The following is a 21,616-nucleotide window of genomic DNA, read 5'->3' on the forward strand; positions in this document are numbered from 1 at the left end:
AGACATCTCTGAGGATGTGTCAAAGCCTGGGTGAAGGGGAAGCCCCAAGCTAAGGCCAGAGAACAGCAGGAACACACAGCCTGCTCAGCTGTGTTCATCCAACACGCCATCACGCCCCTTGTGGTTTAAAGAGCTCACTTTGACTCAGAAGGCTCATTTACCCCCTACCTCTTCTTCTTTGTTGTTCTAATTCTCCATGAAACCTTACAGTCAAAGGTCTTGAAAAGGTTATTCAAGGCCAGGATATCCCCGCACTCCCATCAATAGGGGAGAGAGAGACTCTCTTGAAAACGTGGACCCTACCACCTTCCTCAGGCCCTTTATTCATGTCCAACAAGGCTCACTATCAGAAAAGATCATGTTCCCGTCACAAGTTCTGAGTGTCCCACATGAAACCATTTTCTTCCCTTTGCTCTCCCTTCAGCCCCAGGAAGTGGGAAAAGCTATCCACCATCATACATACCGCAACCTTTTATGACTCAGAGAGGGTCATTCACTCTCTCCACTCTTCTCTCAAGACCATGTGTCCTTCACTGCACCCCAGGAAGACAGTCAGATGGCACGGACCTCACTGCTCTCCATCCCATATCCACAGACACCCATGACCACAGACATTTTCCAGCCACATCCAGCTTCAGCCTCATAATTCTCCACTGTCAGCTCAAGCACCAGTACCACAAAGGGCTGAGCATGGGTTATAAACCCAGTTTGGTATCCCCACAACCTCAGAGGTCATTTTCACGATCTACGTTCCTGACCTTGATCACATAAGCCCCCACATCCCTTATAATAATAATAGCAGCCTCCGCGTATTGACGATTTAGTGTATGCCTGCACCCTAGAAGCCCTTTACAGGTGCTGACCCACTCAGGCCTGTATTACAACAGCTCTACGAGGCAGTGCTGTGTTTCTTTTTAGGGGCGTGGCGAGGCTCAGTGACTTGCCAAGGTCATGCAGAGGCAGGCTGCAAATCCAAGAGGCTGGTTCCGGAGTCCATGCTGTTAATGGCCTCTGGAGTAAGCACAACATTCCAGCTGTTTCCATGCATGTCACTCCCACACATCTCAACCGAACAACTTTATATGGGGCATCTTCCCTCTGCCTGCCTCAGCACTGGCACTAGGATAAGGTGAGAAGGAGGAGCACGGCTCCCAGCAGCTGCAGACCTGGTTGGCGGCTGTGGTGAGGATCTTCCTCAGCCAACAACTCACAGGCCAGCTCACGGCCTTCTGTGGCCCAAAGCTGTAACTCAGCTAATTGGGCAGCTCATGAACATGCCTGAGAACCTCCAGCTTCTTAGGTTTCATGTAGTGCATTTGGGCTGCCCCTGTTCCCACCGAAGTCAACCGTATCTTTCAATAATATCTACATGTCAATCTTATCTACACAACATACTAGGGTATGACCTTCCTTCCGTCTCCCTTACCAAGGACCAGCAGAGTCAGCCTATGTATATTCAATGCCCACCTTGGACAGATTCCTTTAACCTCCTCATGCCTCAGTTTCCCCATATACCAACGGAACTCTCTCAGAGCTGTTGTGAGGAGAAAGAAGTTAACACCTGTAAAGCACATATTACATGTAGAGTCCGAAGGAAGGGGTTAGCAACATCCTTCTTCCCTGCCACCCTGGAATGGGTCGAGGGGTTGGGGTGTGGGGCATGAGAATAAACACGTGTTGAATGCTTAGTTCACAAATCAGTTTGTGGATTCTGATGCATTCTTCATTCGTTCTGTCAACTCCTACTCGCTGTGCTCCTACTATGTGCCCTACCATGTGGGAAGCTGAACACTCAGCCGTGAATGAAGCCGGCAGGGCCCGCACTGCAATGAGCTTTTAGGCTAGCAAGGATGCAGAAACGGCCTATCATGTCTTTAGCTGGTCGTAACCATAATAAATGCTGCAAGGGGGAGTGCAGTGCCTTGGGCACATGACAGAAGCACCACCCGTAGGCTGTGACCTTTCTGAAGAAGGGACACTCGCCTGAGCTCTGACATGTACACAAAAACTCACCAAGTGAAAAGTGGGGGTGGGCTTGCTAGGCAGCACAACAGCATGTGAGAAGGAGGGTGGAGTGAGAAGTCATGCAAGTCACTAGAGACCAGAAGAGAACTTGGGCCATGATCCTAGGGGCCCTCGGAGGCCAGGAGGGTGACAAGGTGGCTGGGACAGGGCTGGAAAGTTACAACGGTAGGCATCCGCTCTGCACAAGGGTTCTCCAAGTGCGGTGCCCAACCAGTAAAGGCAGCATCACCTGGGAACTTGCTGCAAATGCAGGCTCCCCAGCCCCTCCCAGAGCGGCTCGGGACTCTGGGGGAGAGACCCCGCTTCTGTGCAATACCTACTTTAAAAGACTAGGGAGGGGCTCAGTCGGTTAAGCGTCTGACTTTGGCTCAGGGGTCATGATCTCACTGTCCGTGAGTTCGGGCTCTGTGTGGACAGCTCGGACGGAGCCTGGAGCCTGCTTCGGATTCTGTCTCCCTCGCTCTCTGCCCCTCCCCCGATTGCACTCTCTCTCTCTGTCTCTCTCTCTCTCTCTCTCTCAAAAACAAATGAACGTCAAAAAAAAGAAAAAGACTAGGGAAGACCCTTAGGCGAGCGGGGACCGGCTTGTCTTATGCTGAAATATGTACTTCCACACAAAATTAACCCAAAATGATGGGCTAGACCTCCTTCACATTTCACACTCCCTCTACTTCTGCCTCCAAACTCACGGTGACTTTCCCCCACTTCCCTCCTCCTTCTGGAAAGGCCTCCCAGCCTCCCCACTTCAGCTACAGAACCCTCCCAAGCCCCCACCTCCCACCCCTGCCAAACATCTTGGTTTCCTTTTCCTTTTGTTCCTGCTAATCACTTAATCTGGCACAGCACTCTGGACACAAATTGGAGGAAGGCTATTAAGGCAAGCCTTTAAGAGAAAAATCTGAAAATGCTGAGAAACTATGGAAATGAGAGAGAACCATGAAGAATAAGACATCTGGGCAAAGTTTAAAAGGACGGGGCATGCTCAGCCTTGAGCAAAATGTCACCATGGGGAGCCGCGGTGACAGTTTTCTAATACATGAGGAATGCACGGAGGAGAAAAGGATCCATTTTTCCACTCATCAGCGAGAGCAGAACAAGCAGGGCCGTCTTAGGTTTCAGCCGAGAAAACATCTGTCATGCGTTTGAGCCCTAGGAGAGGAGGAGTTGCCAAGAGGACGGGTGAGATCATCCTCGCCCGAGACGCGCGCGATGAGATCACAGTGGCCAGGGTCGCTGTCCATCAGGGCCGAGCGCAGCGGGGGCACCCGAACCGTGCAGAGTCGCAGGCTCCGCGAGCGGGTCTCCCTGTCACAGAGTCGACCTGCCTCCTGGGCAGGGCAGGTGCTGACTCACGGCCACTGCATTTTGCTTCAGATACAGAGGAATCCAAAGGAAACTACGCACTTGTGCAAAACGTCTCAGACTTGCCTCATTACCTGCAGGCCAGGATTCCAGGCATCTGTTTTCCTGGAAAAGCCTATTTATTCCTTTCTTACAGCCAGCTGCTGTCTTCCCAGCAACAGCGGCACTGGCAACAGGCATCACGTCAGTAATGGCTCGGAGCTATTGAACATCTGCTCTGTGCCAATGCTCTACACACCCCCCTCACTCATGCCTCACCGTTATCACAAGGCCCGTTTCACAGGCAAAGAAACTAAGGCTTAAGGAGGGCTCTTGATTTGCCCACGACCCCACTGCTGGTCATGTCTAGGCTGAGACTGGAGCCCTCGGTTTTCTGACTTCAGAGCCCATGATCAAGATAATGCCTCTACGGTGCCAGCGTTCAGTAGAATGGAGAATGCACACCTTTTAAAAAATCAGCCACTCTGGGGGCGCCGGGGCGGCTCAGCCAGTCAAGCGGCCGACTCTTGATTTGGGATCAGGTCATGATCTCACGAGTCATGAGTTCCAGCCCTGCGTTGGGCTCCCTGCTGACGGTGCAGAGCCTGCTTGGGATGCTCTCTCTCCCTCTCCTTGCCCGTCCCCTGCTCATGCTGTCTCTCTCTTTCTCTCTCTCTCTCTCTCAAAATCAAATAAACATAAAAGAAAAGAATCATCCACTCTGTCTCCTCTCTCCCATCTTCTTTGCTCCAGATCTGGTGATACTTAAAATCAAGTCTCTTCCAGAAGGTCTGCCACTTCCCCGTCTCTGCTGTCCTGATCCTGCCCCTCGGGACTCCAGCACTAGGCTGAATGAGCTAATGGGGCTGCCGGCAGCCTGGGCGTCCTTCACACAGCATCGCCCACTCGGAAACATAAAGCATAGGCTTTCTGCACTGCCTTCTAGCCGGGAGCCAGCAGGGGCCTTCATGTTCACTGAGCACACTCTCCGCAAAGGGACCCCAAGGCTCCTGCCATCACAGGGGATATTATGCAGATACTGCCATCGAGGCACCAGCTGATCCTGAATCCGATTTTGTCCCATCTACAACGTAATTCTCAGCTCACTGGCTTCTCTCCTTTTGCCTCTTTCTGGAGTCTCGAAATGGCTGCAATGGTTTCTATGACAGACTTGAAGAAGAAGTCCTCCTCAGCACTCTGATGCTGTGCTGGATAGAGCCTTGGCCTCACCTCTGCACCCAGTTCATCACAAGCTCATTCATTTGTCAGATGATTCAGCTAAGGGGACCAACCAGCTGAGCCACTCCTGACGCGGGGCTTCAGAATTGAACACCCTTTAAGGGCCGCCGAAAAACAAGGGCGGGAAGCAGTGCCCATGGGCAGACTTGAGGTCACTGGCTCGGTACGGAGTGTGGGTGTTCACGGCATCACAGTCGTACCAGCTGACAGGAAACACAAAACACAGGGAAGCTCCTGTCAGGCAGGCTTCCTGGGAAGCCGGACCAACATAGTGGAAATGAGTAAAGAAGGATTTTCCTGCTAGTCAGACAACTTTGTGCTGATGTCAGGTGAATGAAATTTATTCCTTCTTGATGGAAAAATTGGATTCAAGCCACAATGTATATTCATGGGTTTCTTAATTTTTCTTCCAGCTCCACCAAGCTCAGTGGAGCTTAAAGCAGGCTTTTCCCTCATGCAAAGAGATGAAAAGGGCCCAGAGAACAGATAATGCTGAGCCTTGAGGAGGAGGAGGAGGAGGAGGAGAAGGAGGAGGAGCAGGAGCCTTCCAGAACTTTCCTCTCTGGGCTGCTCTTTCCAAACTAGTTGGTATTGGGGAAGGTATGGGAGGAGGCGAGGTAGAGATGCCTTCCGGGGGTCTGGCTTCATGGACTCCAACCTGTGACGCTGAATGTCACACCCCAAAAAGCCACACGACCACCAAAGCTCCCCAGTAAACTCAGCTGAGATATGCCAGCCTTCCCTCACATGTCAGCTTTTAGCTGCTTCTCCAGCAGATGCGTCTGTTCTGAATGACCCGTTCCCCCAGGGTCAAAGTTTGTGGCTCTTTTGCCACAGTGCCTATGTTCCACCCACCATAATCAGCAGCACATCTAAGATGCCGATGGATAGGATCCCATGATAAGAAGGGTGCAGAAATGCTCTCTGGGTATGGCCAACTGGCGCTTCTCAGTATCTAACCATGAACCTTAGCCACATTATACCAACTGTGGCTCAGGAAACTCAGCTCCTGAAACTGTTACCCATCCCTGGAATAAGCAGAGAATAAACAGTGATGTAAATTCAAATCAGAGTCGACTACCTTCGTGGCACCCATAGCTTGGAAAGTCACAGCTAACCTTGAAGGGGTCGGCGCTGCCAGCATCCCGTTGAATCTTGCACTCTTGTTCTTAATAGGGGAAGGGGACCGCCCATCTGGAGCCACAGAGCCAAACCTAGGGTAGGGAAGAAGCAGGTGGAAAAGAGGGGCAGGGTTAACACAAAAGAAGAACTTGGCACCACTAGAAAGGATACCATATGCACACACAGGGTTGTCCCACAGGTCTCTGGAACCGCCCTCGCAAGATAGCAGAGTCAAGGGTGAGGCAAGATCTCCTCAGGAGACTCTGACAAAGGCATGACCCATGAAAAGTAAAAGCAGGTTCCCTGCCACCACCAGCCTGTGACTCAGTAGCGGCTCCGGGCAAAAAGAAGGATAAGGACCACCCTCATTGAGCCAACAGCGGAGCCCGAGTGTGAAGACCACACATCGATCCGCTTTTTTGTGGTTGATATACAATTCAAATACCATAAAATCCCTTCTAAAGCGTGCAATGCAATGGTTTTTAGCACCTTCACAAACTTGTACAACCATTACCACTATCCAACTCCACAACATTTCACCACCCCAAAAGGAACCTCACACTATTAGCGGTCACTCTCCATCACACCCCCAGGCCCTGGAAACCATGAAGCTGCTCTCTATCTCTGTGGATGTGTCTTCTCTGGACATTTCACATCAGCGGAATCATACCACGTGTGGCTTTTGTGTCTGCCTCCATTCACTCAGCTCACTGTGTTTAAGGTTCACGCGTGGTTTAGCATGTATCATATACTTCCTTCCTTTTCGTGGGCCAATGATATTCCATTGTCTGAAGTCACCGTATTTTGCTTATCCATTCATCCGTTGATCGGCACTTGGGTCGTTTCCCCTTCTACGGATACTATGAATATTTACGCTATGCACACGTGTGTACAAGTTTTTGGGCGGACGTGTTTTCAACTCTCTTGTGAACAATGTTCCCACACCTCCCCAGGAACAGAGCTGCCGCTGGCTCCTACGAAAATTTTGAACTTTTGAAGAAGTGCCAAACTCTTTTCCAAATCAGCAACACCATTTACATTCCCACCAGCAGCGTAGGAGGGTTTCCGTTTTTCCACATCCTCGCCAACCCTTATTATGGCCTGCCTCTTTTATTATAGCCATCTGAGCAGGTGCAAAATGGTGTCTCATTGCGGTTTTGATTGGCATTTCCCTAATGACAATGAGGCTGAGCATCTTTTCATGTGCTCAGTAGCCATTTGCATATCTTCTTGGGAGAAATGTCTATTCAGATCTTTGCTCATTTTTCAAATGGGTCATTTTTCTTTTTATTGTTGAACGGTAATAGTTCCTTTTGTATTCTGGATACTACATATGTATGGTTTGCAAATGACCTACATGGTATACACGTATCATATATATATTACAACATATGTGATTTCCAAATATTTTCTTCCATTCTGTGCATCGTCTTTTCACTTTCTTCATAGTGTCCTTTGAGTTGCAAAAGTTTTTTAATTTCACTCAAGTCTAATTTATCTCTGTTTTTGTTTGATTGTTTGTGCTTTGGTGCTTAAATTAAGGTCACAAAGATTCACACCCAAGTTTTCTTCTAAGAGCTTTACAGTTTTGGCCCTTACATTTACATCTATGATCTTTTTTTTTTTTTTTTTTTTGAGAGAGAGAGAGAGAATGAGAGAGCTTAAGTCAGGGAGAGGGGCAGAGGAGGAGGGGGGAAAGAGAGAGAGAGAGAGAGAGAGAGAGAGAGAATCTCCAGCAGGCTCCACCCTCAGTGCAGAGCCCGCTTGCAGGGTCGATCCCACAGTCCTGGGATCATGACCCAAGCTGAACTCAAGAGCTGGATGCCCAGGACACCCAACCGACTGAGCCACCCAGGCGCCTCTATCTGTGATCCATTTTGAGTTAATTTTTATATATGGGATGAGATAAGAGTCCAAATTCAGGCTTTTGCATGTGAATACCCAGTTGTCCCCACACTATTTCTTGAAAAGACTATTCTTTCCTCGTTAAATTGTCTTATCACCCTTGTTGAATATTTATTTCCCATAAATGTAAGAATTTATTCCTTGACTCTCCATTCTACTTCACTGTCTGCATATCTATCCTTATGCCAATACAGTGGTTTTTCTTTTTCTTTTTTGCCTCCCACCTACTTTCAGGGGGATCCACTGTAATAATCACACTGTCTCAATTACTATAGATTTGTAATAAATTTTCAGATCAGAAGTGTGAGTCTCCTACTTTGTTCTTCTTTAGCAAGATTGTTTTGGCTATTCTGAATCTCTTGTGTTGCCATATAAATTTTAGGATCAGTTTCTCAATTTCTGAAAAAAAAAAAAAGGTAACTGGGATTTTCATAGGGATTCCAATGAATCTGAACATCTATTTATTGGAATACATTTTATCAACACCCCAAAAATGGGGCTCCTCCTTCAAAATACCTGTGTTGCGACTGCTGTTCTCTGGTATATTAGGGGGCAGTTTAAATACCAATGGAATGGCTTTAAAATCAAATCTTGCTTGGGGCACATGGGTGGCTCCATCGGTTAAGTGTCCTACTCTTGATTTAGGCTCAGGTCATGATCTCACGGTTCGTGGGATCACAATCTGAGTCAAAATCAAGAGTCATCAATCCCTGAGTCGAGTTCCACATTGACAGCCTGGACCCTGCTTCGGATTCTCTCTCTCTGCCTCTCCCCCGCTTGCGTGCGTGCTCTCTCTTGGGTGATCTCCCTCTCTCTCCCTCTCTCCCTCTCTCTCTCTCTCTCTCTCTGAAAATAAATAAACTGTAAATATAAAATAAAATCTTGCTTATCAAAAAAAATTCTATGTTATTCTCAAACCTCCTACAGATCATGTAGTTCACTATCACTTTTCTTTCTGGTTGAATCTAACTTTCTAATCTTGAGGGCATTGGATGAATGCTAAACCAATGGGTCCAGCTTCTGGCAGACTGGCCAGGCCACTGAGAGCTCATTAGAGTGGGTGAGACATGGGGAGCTCCACATGTGGCTTTCCTTCCCTCTTCCCCATCTCCCAGAGGGGAGTGCGGCTGATAAGTGGCCAGGAAATGTGCAGGCACCTCTGGGGAAGGCTGGCAGTCCTCAGGGCTGCTGTCACGGGCACAGATAGCTCCTGAGGGGGCCTAAGGGTTTCAGCACACATCAGGATCACTGCGAAGATGCTTTCGTTGTTTCTATTTTATTTCCTACCACTTCAGGGCGGGGGGAGGTGGGTAGTCAACAGAATTTGGTCCTTTTACAGTTTGTTTCCCACACATTTTTCTGAAACTTTTGGCATCTGCTGGCAAGGGCTTGCAGGCAATGAAAAGGAGTGAAGTGTCAAAGAAAAATCTATCATAAAGCAGGGAGACAGCTGATTATGCACAGCTTGATTGATTGCTTTTTCACAGATTTCAATAGCACTGGAGGTCAGGATTTTCATCGGATACATGAAATGCTGTTGAGAAAAATAAAGGTAATTCGTGTTTCTTGGCCTTGGCAAAGCGTAATGTGAACCCCTAGAGCTCCACCCTCAAAGTGCGCCCGAAGAAGAAGCCTTCACCTCATCATTTAACCCACCCCTGACACCAGTGGGATGCTGGGAAATAGTGACACTGAGCATCTCTGACATTATCCATCCAAGTAGTACGGGTTACAACAGCCTATTAAGCTGAAAGGCCATACCTTATCTCCTGCCACCCGCAAAGAAGACAAACACTACCTGGTGTATAATAGAAAAAAAAAATTTTTTTTCAAGGAAACAACCGAAATGCCCAACAATAAGGGATGGATTACATAAATCATAGATCACTTATTCAATAGTCTATCATGGCAATATTGAAAATGGTAATGCGTATATGTAATTACTGTTGCATAAAAACATTTGACATAATGTTAAACAGGAATTAAGAATTATAAAACATAGAATTTATAAGTGGATCTCATGCAGTAAAAATTAAACATACCTCTCTCTGTTGGTACATTAGCATGGAAAAAAAGTCTAGAGTTACACATTAGAGTGTGTGCAACAATCATTTAGTCTGGGTAACAGCATTCTGGGTAATATTCATTTATTTCTATTTTTGTATCCACATTTTCCAGTGGGTAGTCAAGAGACTTCTGGGAGTGGTTCGAAGACGGCCTAGACGTGCAGCCCACGAGACGGAGACACCAGGCCTAGTTTGCGAGAGCAACGAGATCATACACACAGTCAACCTGAGTTAAAGAGAAAACTACTCACTTATCCAGAAGGTTCTCCCTTGGAATCCGAACCTCGCAAAATATTAAAATCCCATTATCCACACCACGCAGGCCTAGAGAGAGCAGAAGAGAGCTGCAGGGGGCAAATCCATGCTAGCATCTGAACCACTACCCCTGCTCCTTCCCAGGCCTGTCTCCACTAAAACTCAAAACCCTTTTTTTCACTCCCAGAATGGCTGATGCTTCCCTATTTGGGGTGGGGGTGGGGATGCTCTCTGTTTTCTTGAGGAGCTGTGCCTTCTGTGCTCCTGGGCTCAGGTGGAGGATCTCGGTGCTGTGACTTGGAAAGGAAGAGCTCTAGGCAACAGAAGGAATGTCAGCCTGAACTCAGAGAAGGCAGGAAAGCTGCTTACTCCTCCGGTGATAGAGAAGTCAAATTTTTCCTCTTTCCCAGTGCTTCCTTCCCAGCACAAGGGGTACATGTGTGAAGCCAAGTGTCTAAAAAGACAAGAGAAAATGGCCACAAGAACAGCAGTGGGTGGCTGGGGTGACCCAACTCCCCAGAAGGTTCCTGAAAGCCCCTGGGCCCTTTTCCTAATGATACCTATCAGAGTCTGGGGTCTACTTTTTGTTCATTCTGCACTTAGAAAGATTTAATCTGAAGGGGAAAAAAAGTCTTTACTTAGTAAATGTCTTTATTTAGAACATCATCCCTTGACAAGGACACGGTTGCAGGTAGGAGCTTACAAGGAAACCAAAGCAGACTTTCTGAAGTTGCCTGTGTTTTCAATGTCTGGCACCACTTCACAAGAGCTGGGTCCTCTGCTCAAGAGGTGCTTTCAAGGGGCAAGGCCAGCAAGGGCCTCAGTCACCCCTGAGAGATACAATTAGAGCACTCACAACCCCACCCACTGCCCATTCCAGCAGCCGTGGAGGCGGTCAGTAAACACTGACAGGCCAAGGCGAGACTATCCCCTCCACCGAAGGATCGGCTTCTTCTCCCTCTTTTCTTTTTCTTCTTTCCTTTTTCCTTCTCCCCACCTGTTTCTTTGGTTTGATTTGGCCTTGGCTGTGGACAACCGGTGGAGCCCACGGGTATGGCCTGCTCTCACCAAGTGTTATAAATTGAATTGTGCCCCCCGCCCTCCAAAATCCACACGTTCGAGTTCTAACCCCCAGTACTTATGAATGTGACCTTATTTGCAGATAGGGTCTTTACAGAGGTAACGAAGTTAAGAAAAGATCATCAGGGTTGCCCTAATCCAACGGACTGGTGTCCTTATTAAAAGGGGACATCTGAACACAGACACGCACACGAGAAGGGAGAACGCCATGTAAGCATGGAGACAGCCATGGACAAGCCAAGGAGAGAGGCCTGGCACAGATTCCCCCTCACAGCCCTCAGAAGGAACCAACCCTGCCAGCACCTTGGCCTTGGACTTAGAGCCTCCAGAGCCGTGAGACAATACAGTGCTGTTGTTTAAGCCACTCAGCCTGCGGTACAACAGCCCCAGCAAGCCGGGTCGGTCCTTAGGATTCATCAGGGGCCTCCTGGGCACCAACACCAGGCTGTGGCTCAGGGGCAGGAGAGAGAGCACCTCAACCCACCCTCTGAGAGCCCACACATCCAAGAAGAGGAGAGGAGGCAAAATTACCCAGGGCGAAGCTGCCTCGCGACTAGAAAATGCGAGAGGCTGGGAGAAAATGAGGCCAGTGCACATTCCTAAATGGCAATCCTCAACATTCCCCAACAGCTCTCACATAAAAGACTCTCATCGGGCTTCAAAATCAGAGTCTTCTCTGCCTTCACTGCTCTGGTGAATTATTATAGATCCTCCCTCGGGTTGGGGGAGGGAGGCAGGGAGCAGCAAAAGATGCAGATGAGGGTAGGAGGGGTCACCTGGGGACTCACCGTCTTTGTACATCGTATCAACGGCCGTCACTCCTGGGTACAAGCTTCCGTTTTCATCGCGGACAGGAACAGTGCAACAGTGGGGCCCTAAGGATGACAAAGAGCGCGAAACTCTCTTTTCAGGGCACTTGCGTGGCTCAGTCAGTTAAGCATCTGACTAGATTTCAGCTCAGGTCACGATCTCATGGTTCAGGGGATCGAACCCCGAATCAGGCTTTGTGCTGCCAGTGCACAATCTGCTTGGGATTCTATCTCCCTCTCTCTCTGCGCCCCCCAACCCCCACTCACTCTCTATCTCTCTCAAAAATAAATAAATAAGCATTAAAAAAAAAATAAACTCTCTTTTCTAAAGATATAATTAGAGCTTTATTCATTTCCTGGGACAGTATACAATTGTGTTGATCCTGAAGCTCAGCCAGTTCTATGACTGAATCGTATACAGCAGTCCCCCCCCGCCCTTGTTCACAGGGATATGTTCCAAGACCTCAGTGAATGCCTGAAACCACAGATAGTACCAACCCCATCTATACATGCCATGCGTTTTCCTATACATACATACCTATGATAATGTTTAATTTAGGAATAAGGCCCAGTAAGAGATTAACAACAATAACTAATAATAAAATAGAACAATTATAACCCTATGCTATAGTAAGAGTTATGCGGGGGCACCTGGGTGGCTCAGTTAGTTGAACGTCCAACTTCAGCTCAGGTCATGATCTCACAGTTCGTGAGTTCAAGCCCCACATGGGGCTCTCTGCTGTCAGCAGAAAACCCGCTTTAGATCCTCTGTCCCCCTCTCTCTGCCCCTCGCCCACTTGTGCTCTCTCAAAAATAAACATTTAAAAAAAAATTTTTTTTAATGTTTATTTATTTTTGAGACAGAGAGAGACAGAGCATGAACAGGGGAGGAGCAGAGAGAGAGGGAGACACAGAATCCAAAACAGGCTCCAGGCTCTGAGCTGTCAGCACAGAGTCCAACACGGGGCTTGAACTCACGCGCTGTGAGATCATGACCTGAGCTGAAGTCGGACGCTTAACCGACCAAGCCACCCAGGCGCCCCTAAACATTTTTTAAAAAGAGGTACATGACTGTGCTCTCTCTGTCTCAAAATATCTTCTTACATTGCACTCACCCTTCTCTTGATGGTATGAGATGATGAGATGTGCGGGGAATGATGAGATGTGTGGGGAATGATGTAGGCCCTGGGATGCAGAGAACACTACTACTGACCCTCTGACGGCACGTCAGAAGAAGGATCATCTCTTTCCAGGCTACAGCTGACTGCAGGTAACGGAAACTACGGAAAGCAAAACTGTGGGTAAGCGGGGGGGGGGGGGGGGGGGGGGGGGGACACGGGACTACTGTCATGCCAAAATGTAATCATAAATTTTGTCATCGTAAATATTTAAGAGATAAAGTTGGTACTGAATTTTATGCAAGCCAAAAACGGTGCCGTAAAATGCACTTTCAGGGTAAAGCACTTGCTGGAAGATAGTAATCGTAAAGGAAATTATTCTCGCTTTCTGCGCCAGCAACAAACCTTGAGACCTTCCATTTATGATGAGCTGAGCAAACACGGCCGCGTAATTCCCACGCATCGCGTTTCCAACGAACATCTTCTCAGCATTTTCACACGGCGTGTCAATTACGAACTCCTACACAGAAAAAGCGCGTTCGAGTTTCTGCTTTCTTATGGCTCATTTCAACCCGTTGGCTCAGTGCAGTAAAGACTGTGAAATAGAACCACATCATGACCTCACAGCAGAGGAGCAGGCAAAACCCCCCAACCCCTGGTTATATATACTCTCACTCCCAAACACCCCACTGGCAAGGCTCACAGGTAAAGACGGGACATCTAATGACCTGGGACCCCTAGCTGGATGAGTCCACATCTATGTGTTTTATTTTGCCTGCTGGGCATTGCCCCTTCTGGCCAAATGACTTAGTTCCTCATGCCCTCCACTCTTGCTCAGGCTTAAAAATCCCTACCTCATTGATATGGGTCTGTTGTTTAAATAGCAACCAACTGAGGGCCAAAACCATATGCCTGGCTGATAGCAAGCCTAATAGACAACGATGACCTATTTCCACCATGGCTTAGAATCTCAGTCCACACAATTCTGATTTTTATAAAAAGAAAAAACCTCATTGGACCCTTAGGATGATCGTTTCAGAACCTGCCCCTCTGTTTTCCTGGTCAATGAAGATAATAATTAAAAGTTCCCCCAAATGCATAAGCCCTTAAACTGAAGCATTGGTAAATAACTCTCCATCTTATAAGGCAAAGAACCTTACAATATGCCACCCAGTTTGTCTCCACAGCGTGACCGAGGATTCCAGCCCCATACAGCCTGAGATAAACTTGGGTCAGAAGAACACACAGGGCTTTTGTTTTCAGGCTCTGTTCAATCTCGGTCTTCTCTTTCCCCCTCTCCAGAAGCCAGTACAGAATCCCAGTGGAAATGCTCCCCTTCACCTCTAATTCTGCCTGCCACCCGAGTTACCCTTCAGCCTCTTGACAAGAAGGGACTGACAATAACTGCCAGCTCTGAATGTGGGGTCCCTGGGACAGGTTGGAGAATCCAGGGGCAACGGCAAAAGGGCAGGATTGCACCTTTAATTGGAGCTGACAGTATCGAAGATGTGGTTGAACTAAACCAACAAGCGACTGATTGTGTGAAGATTATCTCAGAATTCAGATTTTCAGGTGCATAGACTACACTTTCCCACTGGCCAAGAAATACACTCCTGAAGCCTAAGGAAACATTCTCTGACATATGTTTGCACAGGGAAACTTTTAACATGTGCGAGCGCTTTTCAGAAACGTAAGTGGACAAGCTGAATCTTTTTTTAAGAGAAGTCTCTGGAGACTGCCCTTGTCTTATCAGGTCAGCCAGGACTTCTCAAAGAAAGGAATTATTTGAGGCTGGATGCAGTAACAACAACAACGAAAACACCACACACACACACACACACACACACACACACACACACAAAACATCAAAAAAAACCCCCACAAAACCCCATGTGGCGAAGAGGTGCTTACCCCTGGAGGGTAGGAAGAGAAGTAGTAGAATGACCCTGTCCTGGCAGGAAAGATCTGGTGAGCTGGGGAAGAGGCAGGAGGCCATCCATCCCCGTACACATCTGATATACTCTGGGAAAGGAGGTTTGTCACTTCTGGCAAAGACACTTGATTTGGAAAGTTCGCATAAGCCAAAATGCTGGCATTAAAGCAGGATCTAAATAATGCACACCATGTGTGTTGGTTCCTACCATAATTAGTTGTTGAAGGCCAACCAATTGGTCAGTACTGTAAGCACTAAAACAAAACAAAACAAAACAAAAAAGTCTTTGGCCAGAGAGCTCTTAGCCTCATTCATTTTTGCTATTTAGCACAAAATGTAAAAATAAACCTCTCTCTGGCTTCTTAATTATCCGTACCACTAACCTAGCCACTGTCCAAAAAAATAAAAATAAAACAGCCAACCCACAGAGAAGAACGACCAAGAAAATGTAAGAGATTGGAACAGTCCTTGAGGGAGAGAGGGCTCATTCGATACGCTCTAGCATTTTAAAGGGGAAACGAGGGGGGAAACACAGAAAGCGATGAGGGAGAAACCCGTCCCCTCGCTCTGTCAGTTCTCAGTGGCTTGAGTTTATGATGGGCTCATTCTCTCTCTCACTCCTACCGGAGGCACAGCGCTCTCCAGAGTGTCCTCATCATTATGATTTCAACTTTGCGGCTTCCCTGCAGGAAGCGGCAGCTGCCGAAGCACACCAGGTAGCTAAATCGTTTATGCTGCTTGGGGAAAAGGGGACCCACACGGGGAAGTGATTTTGGTGGGGGAAAAAAAAAATAATAATTGTAAAAAGAAACAAATAAATAAGAACTCTGGATGCAGTTCCACCGCCCCCGCCCTTTAACAAGAGCAAGGTGACCTCAGTACCATGGTTTAGGGAGAGAAAAAACTGACCGACCTAAAACCCAAAAGATGTTCGGTCAGCATCCCGCCACTGGCAGAGGAGCTCAACTGTTAAGGGCAGTCCCACCCACTTGAACCAGACTCGCTCATTAACCACGTACTCAGAGCCCGTTTTTCCTACCCTCTGTGAGCCTCAGTTTCTCTGCCTAGAAAATAGGGACAATAATACCTTCCTACAAAACTATAGGATAGTTAACACAATGTTACATGTAGACTGCTTAGCCTGATGCCTAGCACACATGTGCTACATTACCAGAAGCGGCTTACCATCACGTTTACCGGATGGTTATTGCGAGGGAAGACAGTAAACTAAACAGAAGGGGATCGACACTGAGCCAGGCGCATAGCAAGCATTCATTAACTGTCAGTCCTTATTCTTGCTATGACCTTGGACATCAATGACTATTGTAGAGAAGTATCACCTGGGCAGGACAGGATGAACATAGTCCCAAACAACCATCATTTGAATCTGTCATTCTAAACTCTGATCACCTCTATGGGGCGCCTGGGTGGCTCAGTCGGTTACGCGTCCGACTTCGGCTCGGGTCATGATCTCGCGGTTCGGGAGTTCGAGCCCCACGTCGGGCTCTGTGCTGACAGCCAGAGCCTGGAGCCTGCTTCGGATTCTGTGTCTCCCTCTCTCTCTGGCCCTTCCCCTCTCGAGTTCTGTCTCTCGCTCTTTCTCTCAAAAATAAATAAACATTTAAAAAAAACGTAAACTCTGATCACCTCAATTAGCATTTGTGGGCCAGGAAAACCTGCTAACAAAAATTCAGATTCTGAAAGACAAACTCAGAAAAAAGGAAGAACAGACTGAGTAGCCATACCTACGCTCATGTACCATACTTGCACACATATATTTACCCAAACTCATTTCTACAAAGAACTCCAAAATTTATGTATTCCTTTGTAGTTCTTAGGAAAGCCCAAAATCAAATAAGAAACTATGAAGGGGAGTGAAATAAATAAATAGTTAATTTCTTTTTTTTTAATGTTTACTTATTTTTGAGAGAATGAGACAAAGCATCAGTGGGAGAGGGGCAGAGAGAGAGGGACACACAGAATCAAAAGCAGGCTCCAGGCTCCAGGCTGTCAGCACAGGGCCTGATGCGGGGCTCGAACTCATGAACTGTGAGATGAGATCATGACCTGAGTTGAGAGGAGATCATGACCGGACGCTTAAATGACTGAACCACCCAGGCACCCCAATAGTTACTTTCTTTATTCAGGGGGAGCAGGAACTAAAGAAATAGTGATATCTGTAAATTTATACAGCAGGGTTTTCACCTTGCATCAGTAGAGAGAGATCAATTTAGAGAGTCTTTTTAAAAAAATTTTTTTTAACGTTTTTTTTACTTTTGAGACAGAGAGAGACAGAGGGTCAGAGAGAGAGGGAAACACAGAATCAGAAGCAGGCTCCAGGTTCTGAGCCGTCAGCACAGAGCCCGACGCGGGGCTCGAACTCACGGACCTCAAGATCACGACCTGAGCCGAAGTCAGATGCTTAACTGACTGAGCTACCCAGGCGCCCCTAGAGAGTCTTGATGAACTGTTTTTTATAAATGAGAATTGGGGCGCCTGGGTGGCTCAGTCGGTTAAGCATCCGACTTCGGCTCAGGTCAGGATCTCGCGCTCCGTGAGTTCGAGCCCCGCGTCGGGCTCTGTACTGACGGCTCAGAGCCTGGAGCCTGTTTCGGATTCTGTGTCTCCCTCTCTCTCTGCCCCTCCCCTGTTCATGCTCTGTCTCTCTCTGTCTCAAAAATAAATAAATGTTAAAAAAAAAATTATAAATGAGAATGGAAGGAAAACTAATAAAGTTCATCACATACAGCAAACATAGTAAAAGTTAAGACCGTTTTGTGACATTCTGTTTTGGTTGCCATGTGAATTCTCACCCAGGTCACGGTTAAAAACACGGCCTAATGCCAGCAATGAGGGCGTGGCTCCCGGTAAGGATGCCCCAGCCCACACAGCACCCTCCTGCCACACCGGGCAAAGGGGAGTGCAGACAAAAGCATCTCATCCAGTCATTTACCTGCTGCTTTCGGGAAGGATGACAAAATGGCTCCAGTACTGTTCTCACAGAGTTGTCACAAGGCATCCAATTCATGAGTGCATGTGGAGAACGTGGAGCGGCGCTCACACATAGTGGGCGCTGTGACTGTGTTGGCCGATATTGGACACGTGAAAGCTGAGCGTATGCCCACCTCCACTGAAGCACTTACCCATTTGTTCGAATCTGAGCACCTCACGCCAGACAGCACACACAGAGGATAAGAGGATGGCCTCAGGAAGAAGGAGAGTCCTGTTCTGAACAGGTCTCCTGCCACCCTGAACTGCAGAATGATGGGCAGAATCCTCACCTGCGCAGAGAGGCCAAAGGTGGCTTGGGTCTGGATCCCTCTCACGTCGCTCCCGTGGCCCCTCTCGGTCACTGCGAACATCCCAGTGTATTTCTGCCCCTGGAGTTTACCAGACAGTATAAGGGCATTAGCTAGTCAGGAGGTTGCTCTAACAGAGACTTCTCTGATGATCAAGAGTATGAGTGAGAGGGGAAGAGGTGAATTGGAGAGAATTGTAAGAATTCAGCCCAGCGGCAGCTAATGTGATAACAATACAATTTTTAGAAGCTAGTCTTGAAATTCTCATTCTGAACAAGATTCTTGCCGCCACCCATTCTCTGATTTCTTTTCTTGTTCTGCAAACATGCACACGCACACATCTAGCTACTGTGAACTTTTAAGGCTCTCCACGGAAGACATCTATTGAGGTACGTGCCATACCTGGAGTGGCTGAAGCCACTTAGTCACATGTCCCGGGCTTCCAAGATTCCTGACTGCGCCACCAAATAGCCAGTGAATTATTCCACGCTGAAAACAAGCACAACATCGGCCATCGTTAGCAACAGTCAACAACTTAATGACAATGAAACCCCTGGTCAAGGGCCACTCAGGGAGCGTCTGTTCAGCTCATCAAGCCTTACGTAAGCCCCACCAGCAGCAAGGCATCCGTGCCCTTCCTTTCATTGCCTGGGAAGCTCCAGTCCCTGTCCGCAGACATAGCCCATGGTTCTGTCACTTGGAGAGGAGGACCCAGCACCACAAAGTGTCAGTTCTCCATCCTCAGGGCTGCCCAGTTCAGCCCATCAAATGACTCTTTTTGTCTTCTTTCACTTTCCTTTCTTTCATTTCATCATGGTGAGTACACTTTCTAATCCCCATTCCCTATTTCCCTTAACTCCCCACCCTTCTCCCCTCTGGTAACTATCAGTTTGTTCTCTATAGTTAGGAGTCTGTTTCTTGGTTTGTCCTCTCTCTCTCTCTCTCTCTCTCTCCCTCTCCCTCTCCCTCTCCCTCTCCCTCTCTCTCTTTTTCTTTCCCTTTGCTCATTTATTTCTTAAATTCCACGTATAAGTGATATCATATGGTATTTGTCTTTCTCTGACTTATTTTGCTTAGCGTTACACTCTCTAGCTCTATCCATGGGGTTGCAAATGCAAGATTTCATCCTTTTTTATTGCTGAATAATATTCCATTATGTATATATACCACATCTTCCTTATCCCTTCATCTTTGGTGGGCACTTGAGCTGCTTCCATGGTTTGGCTATCGTGAATAATGCTGCAATAAATATAAGGGAGTACGTATCCCTTTGAATTACTCTTTCGGTATTCTTTGGGTAAATGCCTGGTAGTACAATTCCTGGATAGTAGGGTAGTTTTATTTTTAATTATTTTTTTAAGTTTATTTATTTTTGAGAGAGAGAGAGAGAGAGATAGAGCATGTGCCAGGGAGGGGCAGAGAGAGACACACACACAGAATCCAAAGCAGGCTCCAGGCTCTGAGCTGTCAGCACAGAGCCCGACGAGGGGCTCGAACTCATGAACCGTGAGATAATGACCTGAGCCTAAGTCGGCCGCTCAACTGACTGAGCCACCCAGGTGCCCCAGGGTAGTTCTATTTTTAACCTTTTGGGGAACTTCCAGACTGTTTTCCACAGTGGCTGCACCACTTTGCATTCACACCAATAGTGCAAGAAGGTTCCTTTTTCTCCACATCCTCACTAACACTTGTTTCTTGTGGTTTTGATTTTACCCATTCTGACAGGTGTGAGGTGATATCTCATTACACTTTTGATTTCCATTTCCCTGATGATGAGTGATGTTGAGCCCCTTTTCATGTGTCTGTTGGCCATCTGTATGTCTTCTTTAGAAATGCCTGTTCATGTCTTCTGCCCATTTTTTAATTTGATTATTTGTTTTTTGGGTATTGAGTTGTATCAGCTCTTTATATATTTTGGACACTAATCCTTTATTGAATATGTCATTTGCAAATATCTTTTCCCATTCAGTAGGTTGACTTTAGTTTTGTTGATTGTTCCTTTGTTAACTGTGCAGAAACATTCTGTTCTGATGTTTTCCCAATAGTTCATTTTTGCTTTTATTTCCTTTTCCTCAGGAGACATAGCTAGAAAAACGTTGTCACAGCAAATGTCAGAGAGATTACTGCCTGTGCTCTCTTCTAGGGTTTTTATGGTTTCAGTTCTCACATTTAGGTCTCTAATCCATTTTGAGTTTATTTCTGTGTATGGTGAAATCAGGTGGTCCAGTTTGATTCTTTTCCACGTTGCTGTCCAGTTTCCCGACCACCATTTGTTGAAGAGACTTTTTCCCATTGTATATTCATTCCTCCTTTGTCAAAGATTAACTGACTGTATAATTGTGGGTTTAATTTTTGGGTTTTCTGTTCAAGTCCATTGACCTACATCTCTATCTTTGTGCCAGTACCATACTGTTTTAATTACTACCGCTTTGGGGGCGCCTGGGTGGCTCAGTCGGTTAAGCGGCCGACTTCGGCTCAGGTCATGATCTCGCGGTCCGTGAGTTCGAGCCCCGCGTCGCGCTCTGTGCTGACAGCTCAGAGCCTGGAGCCTGTTTCAGATTCTGTGTCTCCCTCTCACTGACCCTCCCCTGTTCATGCTCTGTCTCTCTCTGTCTCAAAAATAAATAAAACATTACCAAAAAAAAAAAAATTTAATTACTACCGCTTTGTGATATAACTTGAAATCTGGAATTATGACACCACCAGTTTTGTCTGTCTTTCAAATGACCCTTCTGAATGTTCAGTCTGCCTTGTCTGCTCAAGGGCTAGCTTAGTGCCTGGTACGTAGAAGATGTGCAGCAAAGTATTTGTGCACTGACCCCAGGCACTGGCCCAGCCTGCAGAGGTGAGCCCGGCCATGAGCAACAGGAAAGCTGATGGAAGATGCAATGCTGCAAAACGAGCAGGAACTCAGCCTGGGATGAGATGAGACAGCTTGGGCTCGAAGCCCAGCTCTGCTACCCACTGGCTGTGGGACATTGGACGAATAGCAATCCTTATTCCCACTTCTGACGAAAGCAGTGAGCGATGAGCGCCCCCACTCTTACTGAGCCCTCAGCCTTCCGATCACTGAGCTTCACACACACAAGCTCGCTGATTCCCACAACCACCCTGGGAAAAACACATTATCACCCCCACGTGACAGATAAGGACACTGAGCTTCCAGAGAGGGGACTGGCCAGCCCAAGGCTGCACCCTGAGATGGCGAGCAGGGCTGGGGTCCCCACCCAAGCTGCCTCATGCCTAATAGCACTTCCTAAGGTTGCTGCGAGAATTCAGTGACGGTCAACTGCCAAGTACTTTGGTCATTTATAAACCTTGGGAAAGCGTTGCTGGCAAGGAGGAAGTGAAGGAGGGGAAAGATGAGGAGGAAGATGAGAAGGAAGGGTGACTGGAGTGAGGCCATTTGAAGGGAGCAGGGGAC

General features: G+C 47.4%; 1 protein-coding gene across 1 annotated transcript in view; it reads right to left on the reverse strand.

The window, feature by feature from the left end:
• LOC102957303 (acyl-CoA oxidase like) overlaps nucleotides 1–21,616 on the reverse strand; it is a 114,001-nt gene that overhangs the window by 33,722 nt on the left and 58,663 nt on the right. The window contains exons 6-11 of the mRNA XM_042979846.1: nucleotides 18,595–18,681; nucleotides 18,175–18,273; nucleotides 13,366–13,480; nucleotides 11,822–11,908; nucleotides 9,950–10,022; nucleotides 5,724–5,819 (exon numbers count right to left, since the gene is read on the reverse strand). Coding sequence (XP_042835780.1) covers nucleotides 5,724–5,819; nucleotides 9,950–10,022; nucleotides 11,822–11,908; nucleotides 13,366–13,480; nucleotides 18,175–18,273; nucleotides 18,595–18,681 — 557 coding nt within the window. The remainder of the gene's footprint in view (nucleotides 1–5,723; nucleotides 5,820–9,949; nucleotides 10,023–11,821; nucleotides 11,909–13,365; nucleotides 13,481–18,174; nucleotides 18,274–18,594; nucleotides 18,682–21,616) is intronic.

This window comes from Panthera tigris, chromosome A3 (genome assembly GCF_018350195.1).
Source record: "Panthera tigris isolate Pti1 chromosome A3, P.tigris_Pti1_mat1.1, whole genome shotgun sequence".
Classification (NCBI taxonomy): domain Eukaryota; kingdom Metazoa; phylum Chordata; class Mammalia; order Carnivora; family Felidae; genus Panthera; species Panthera tigris.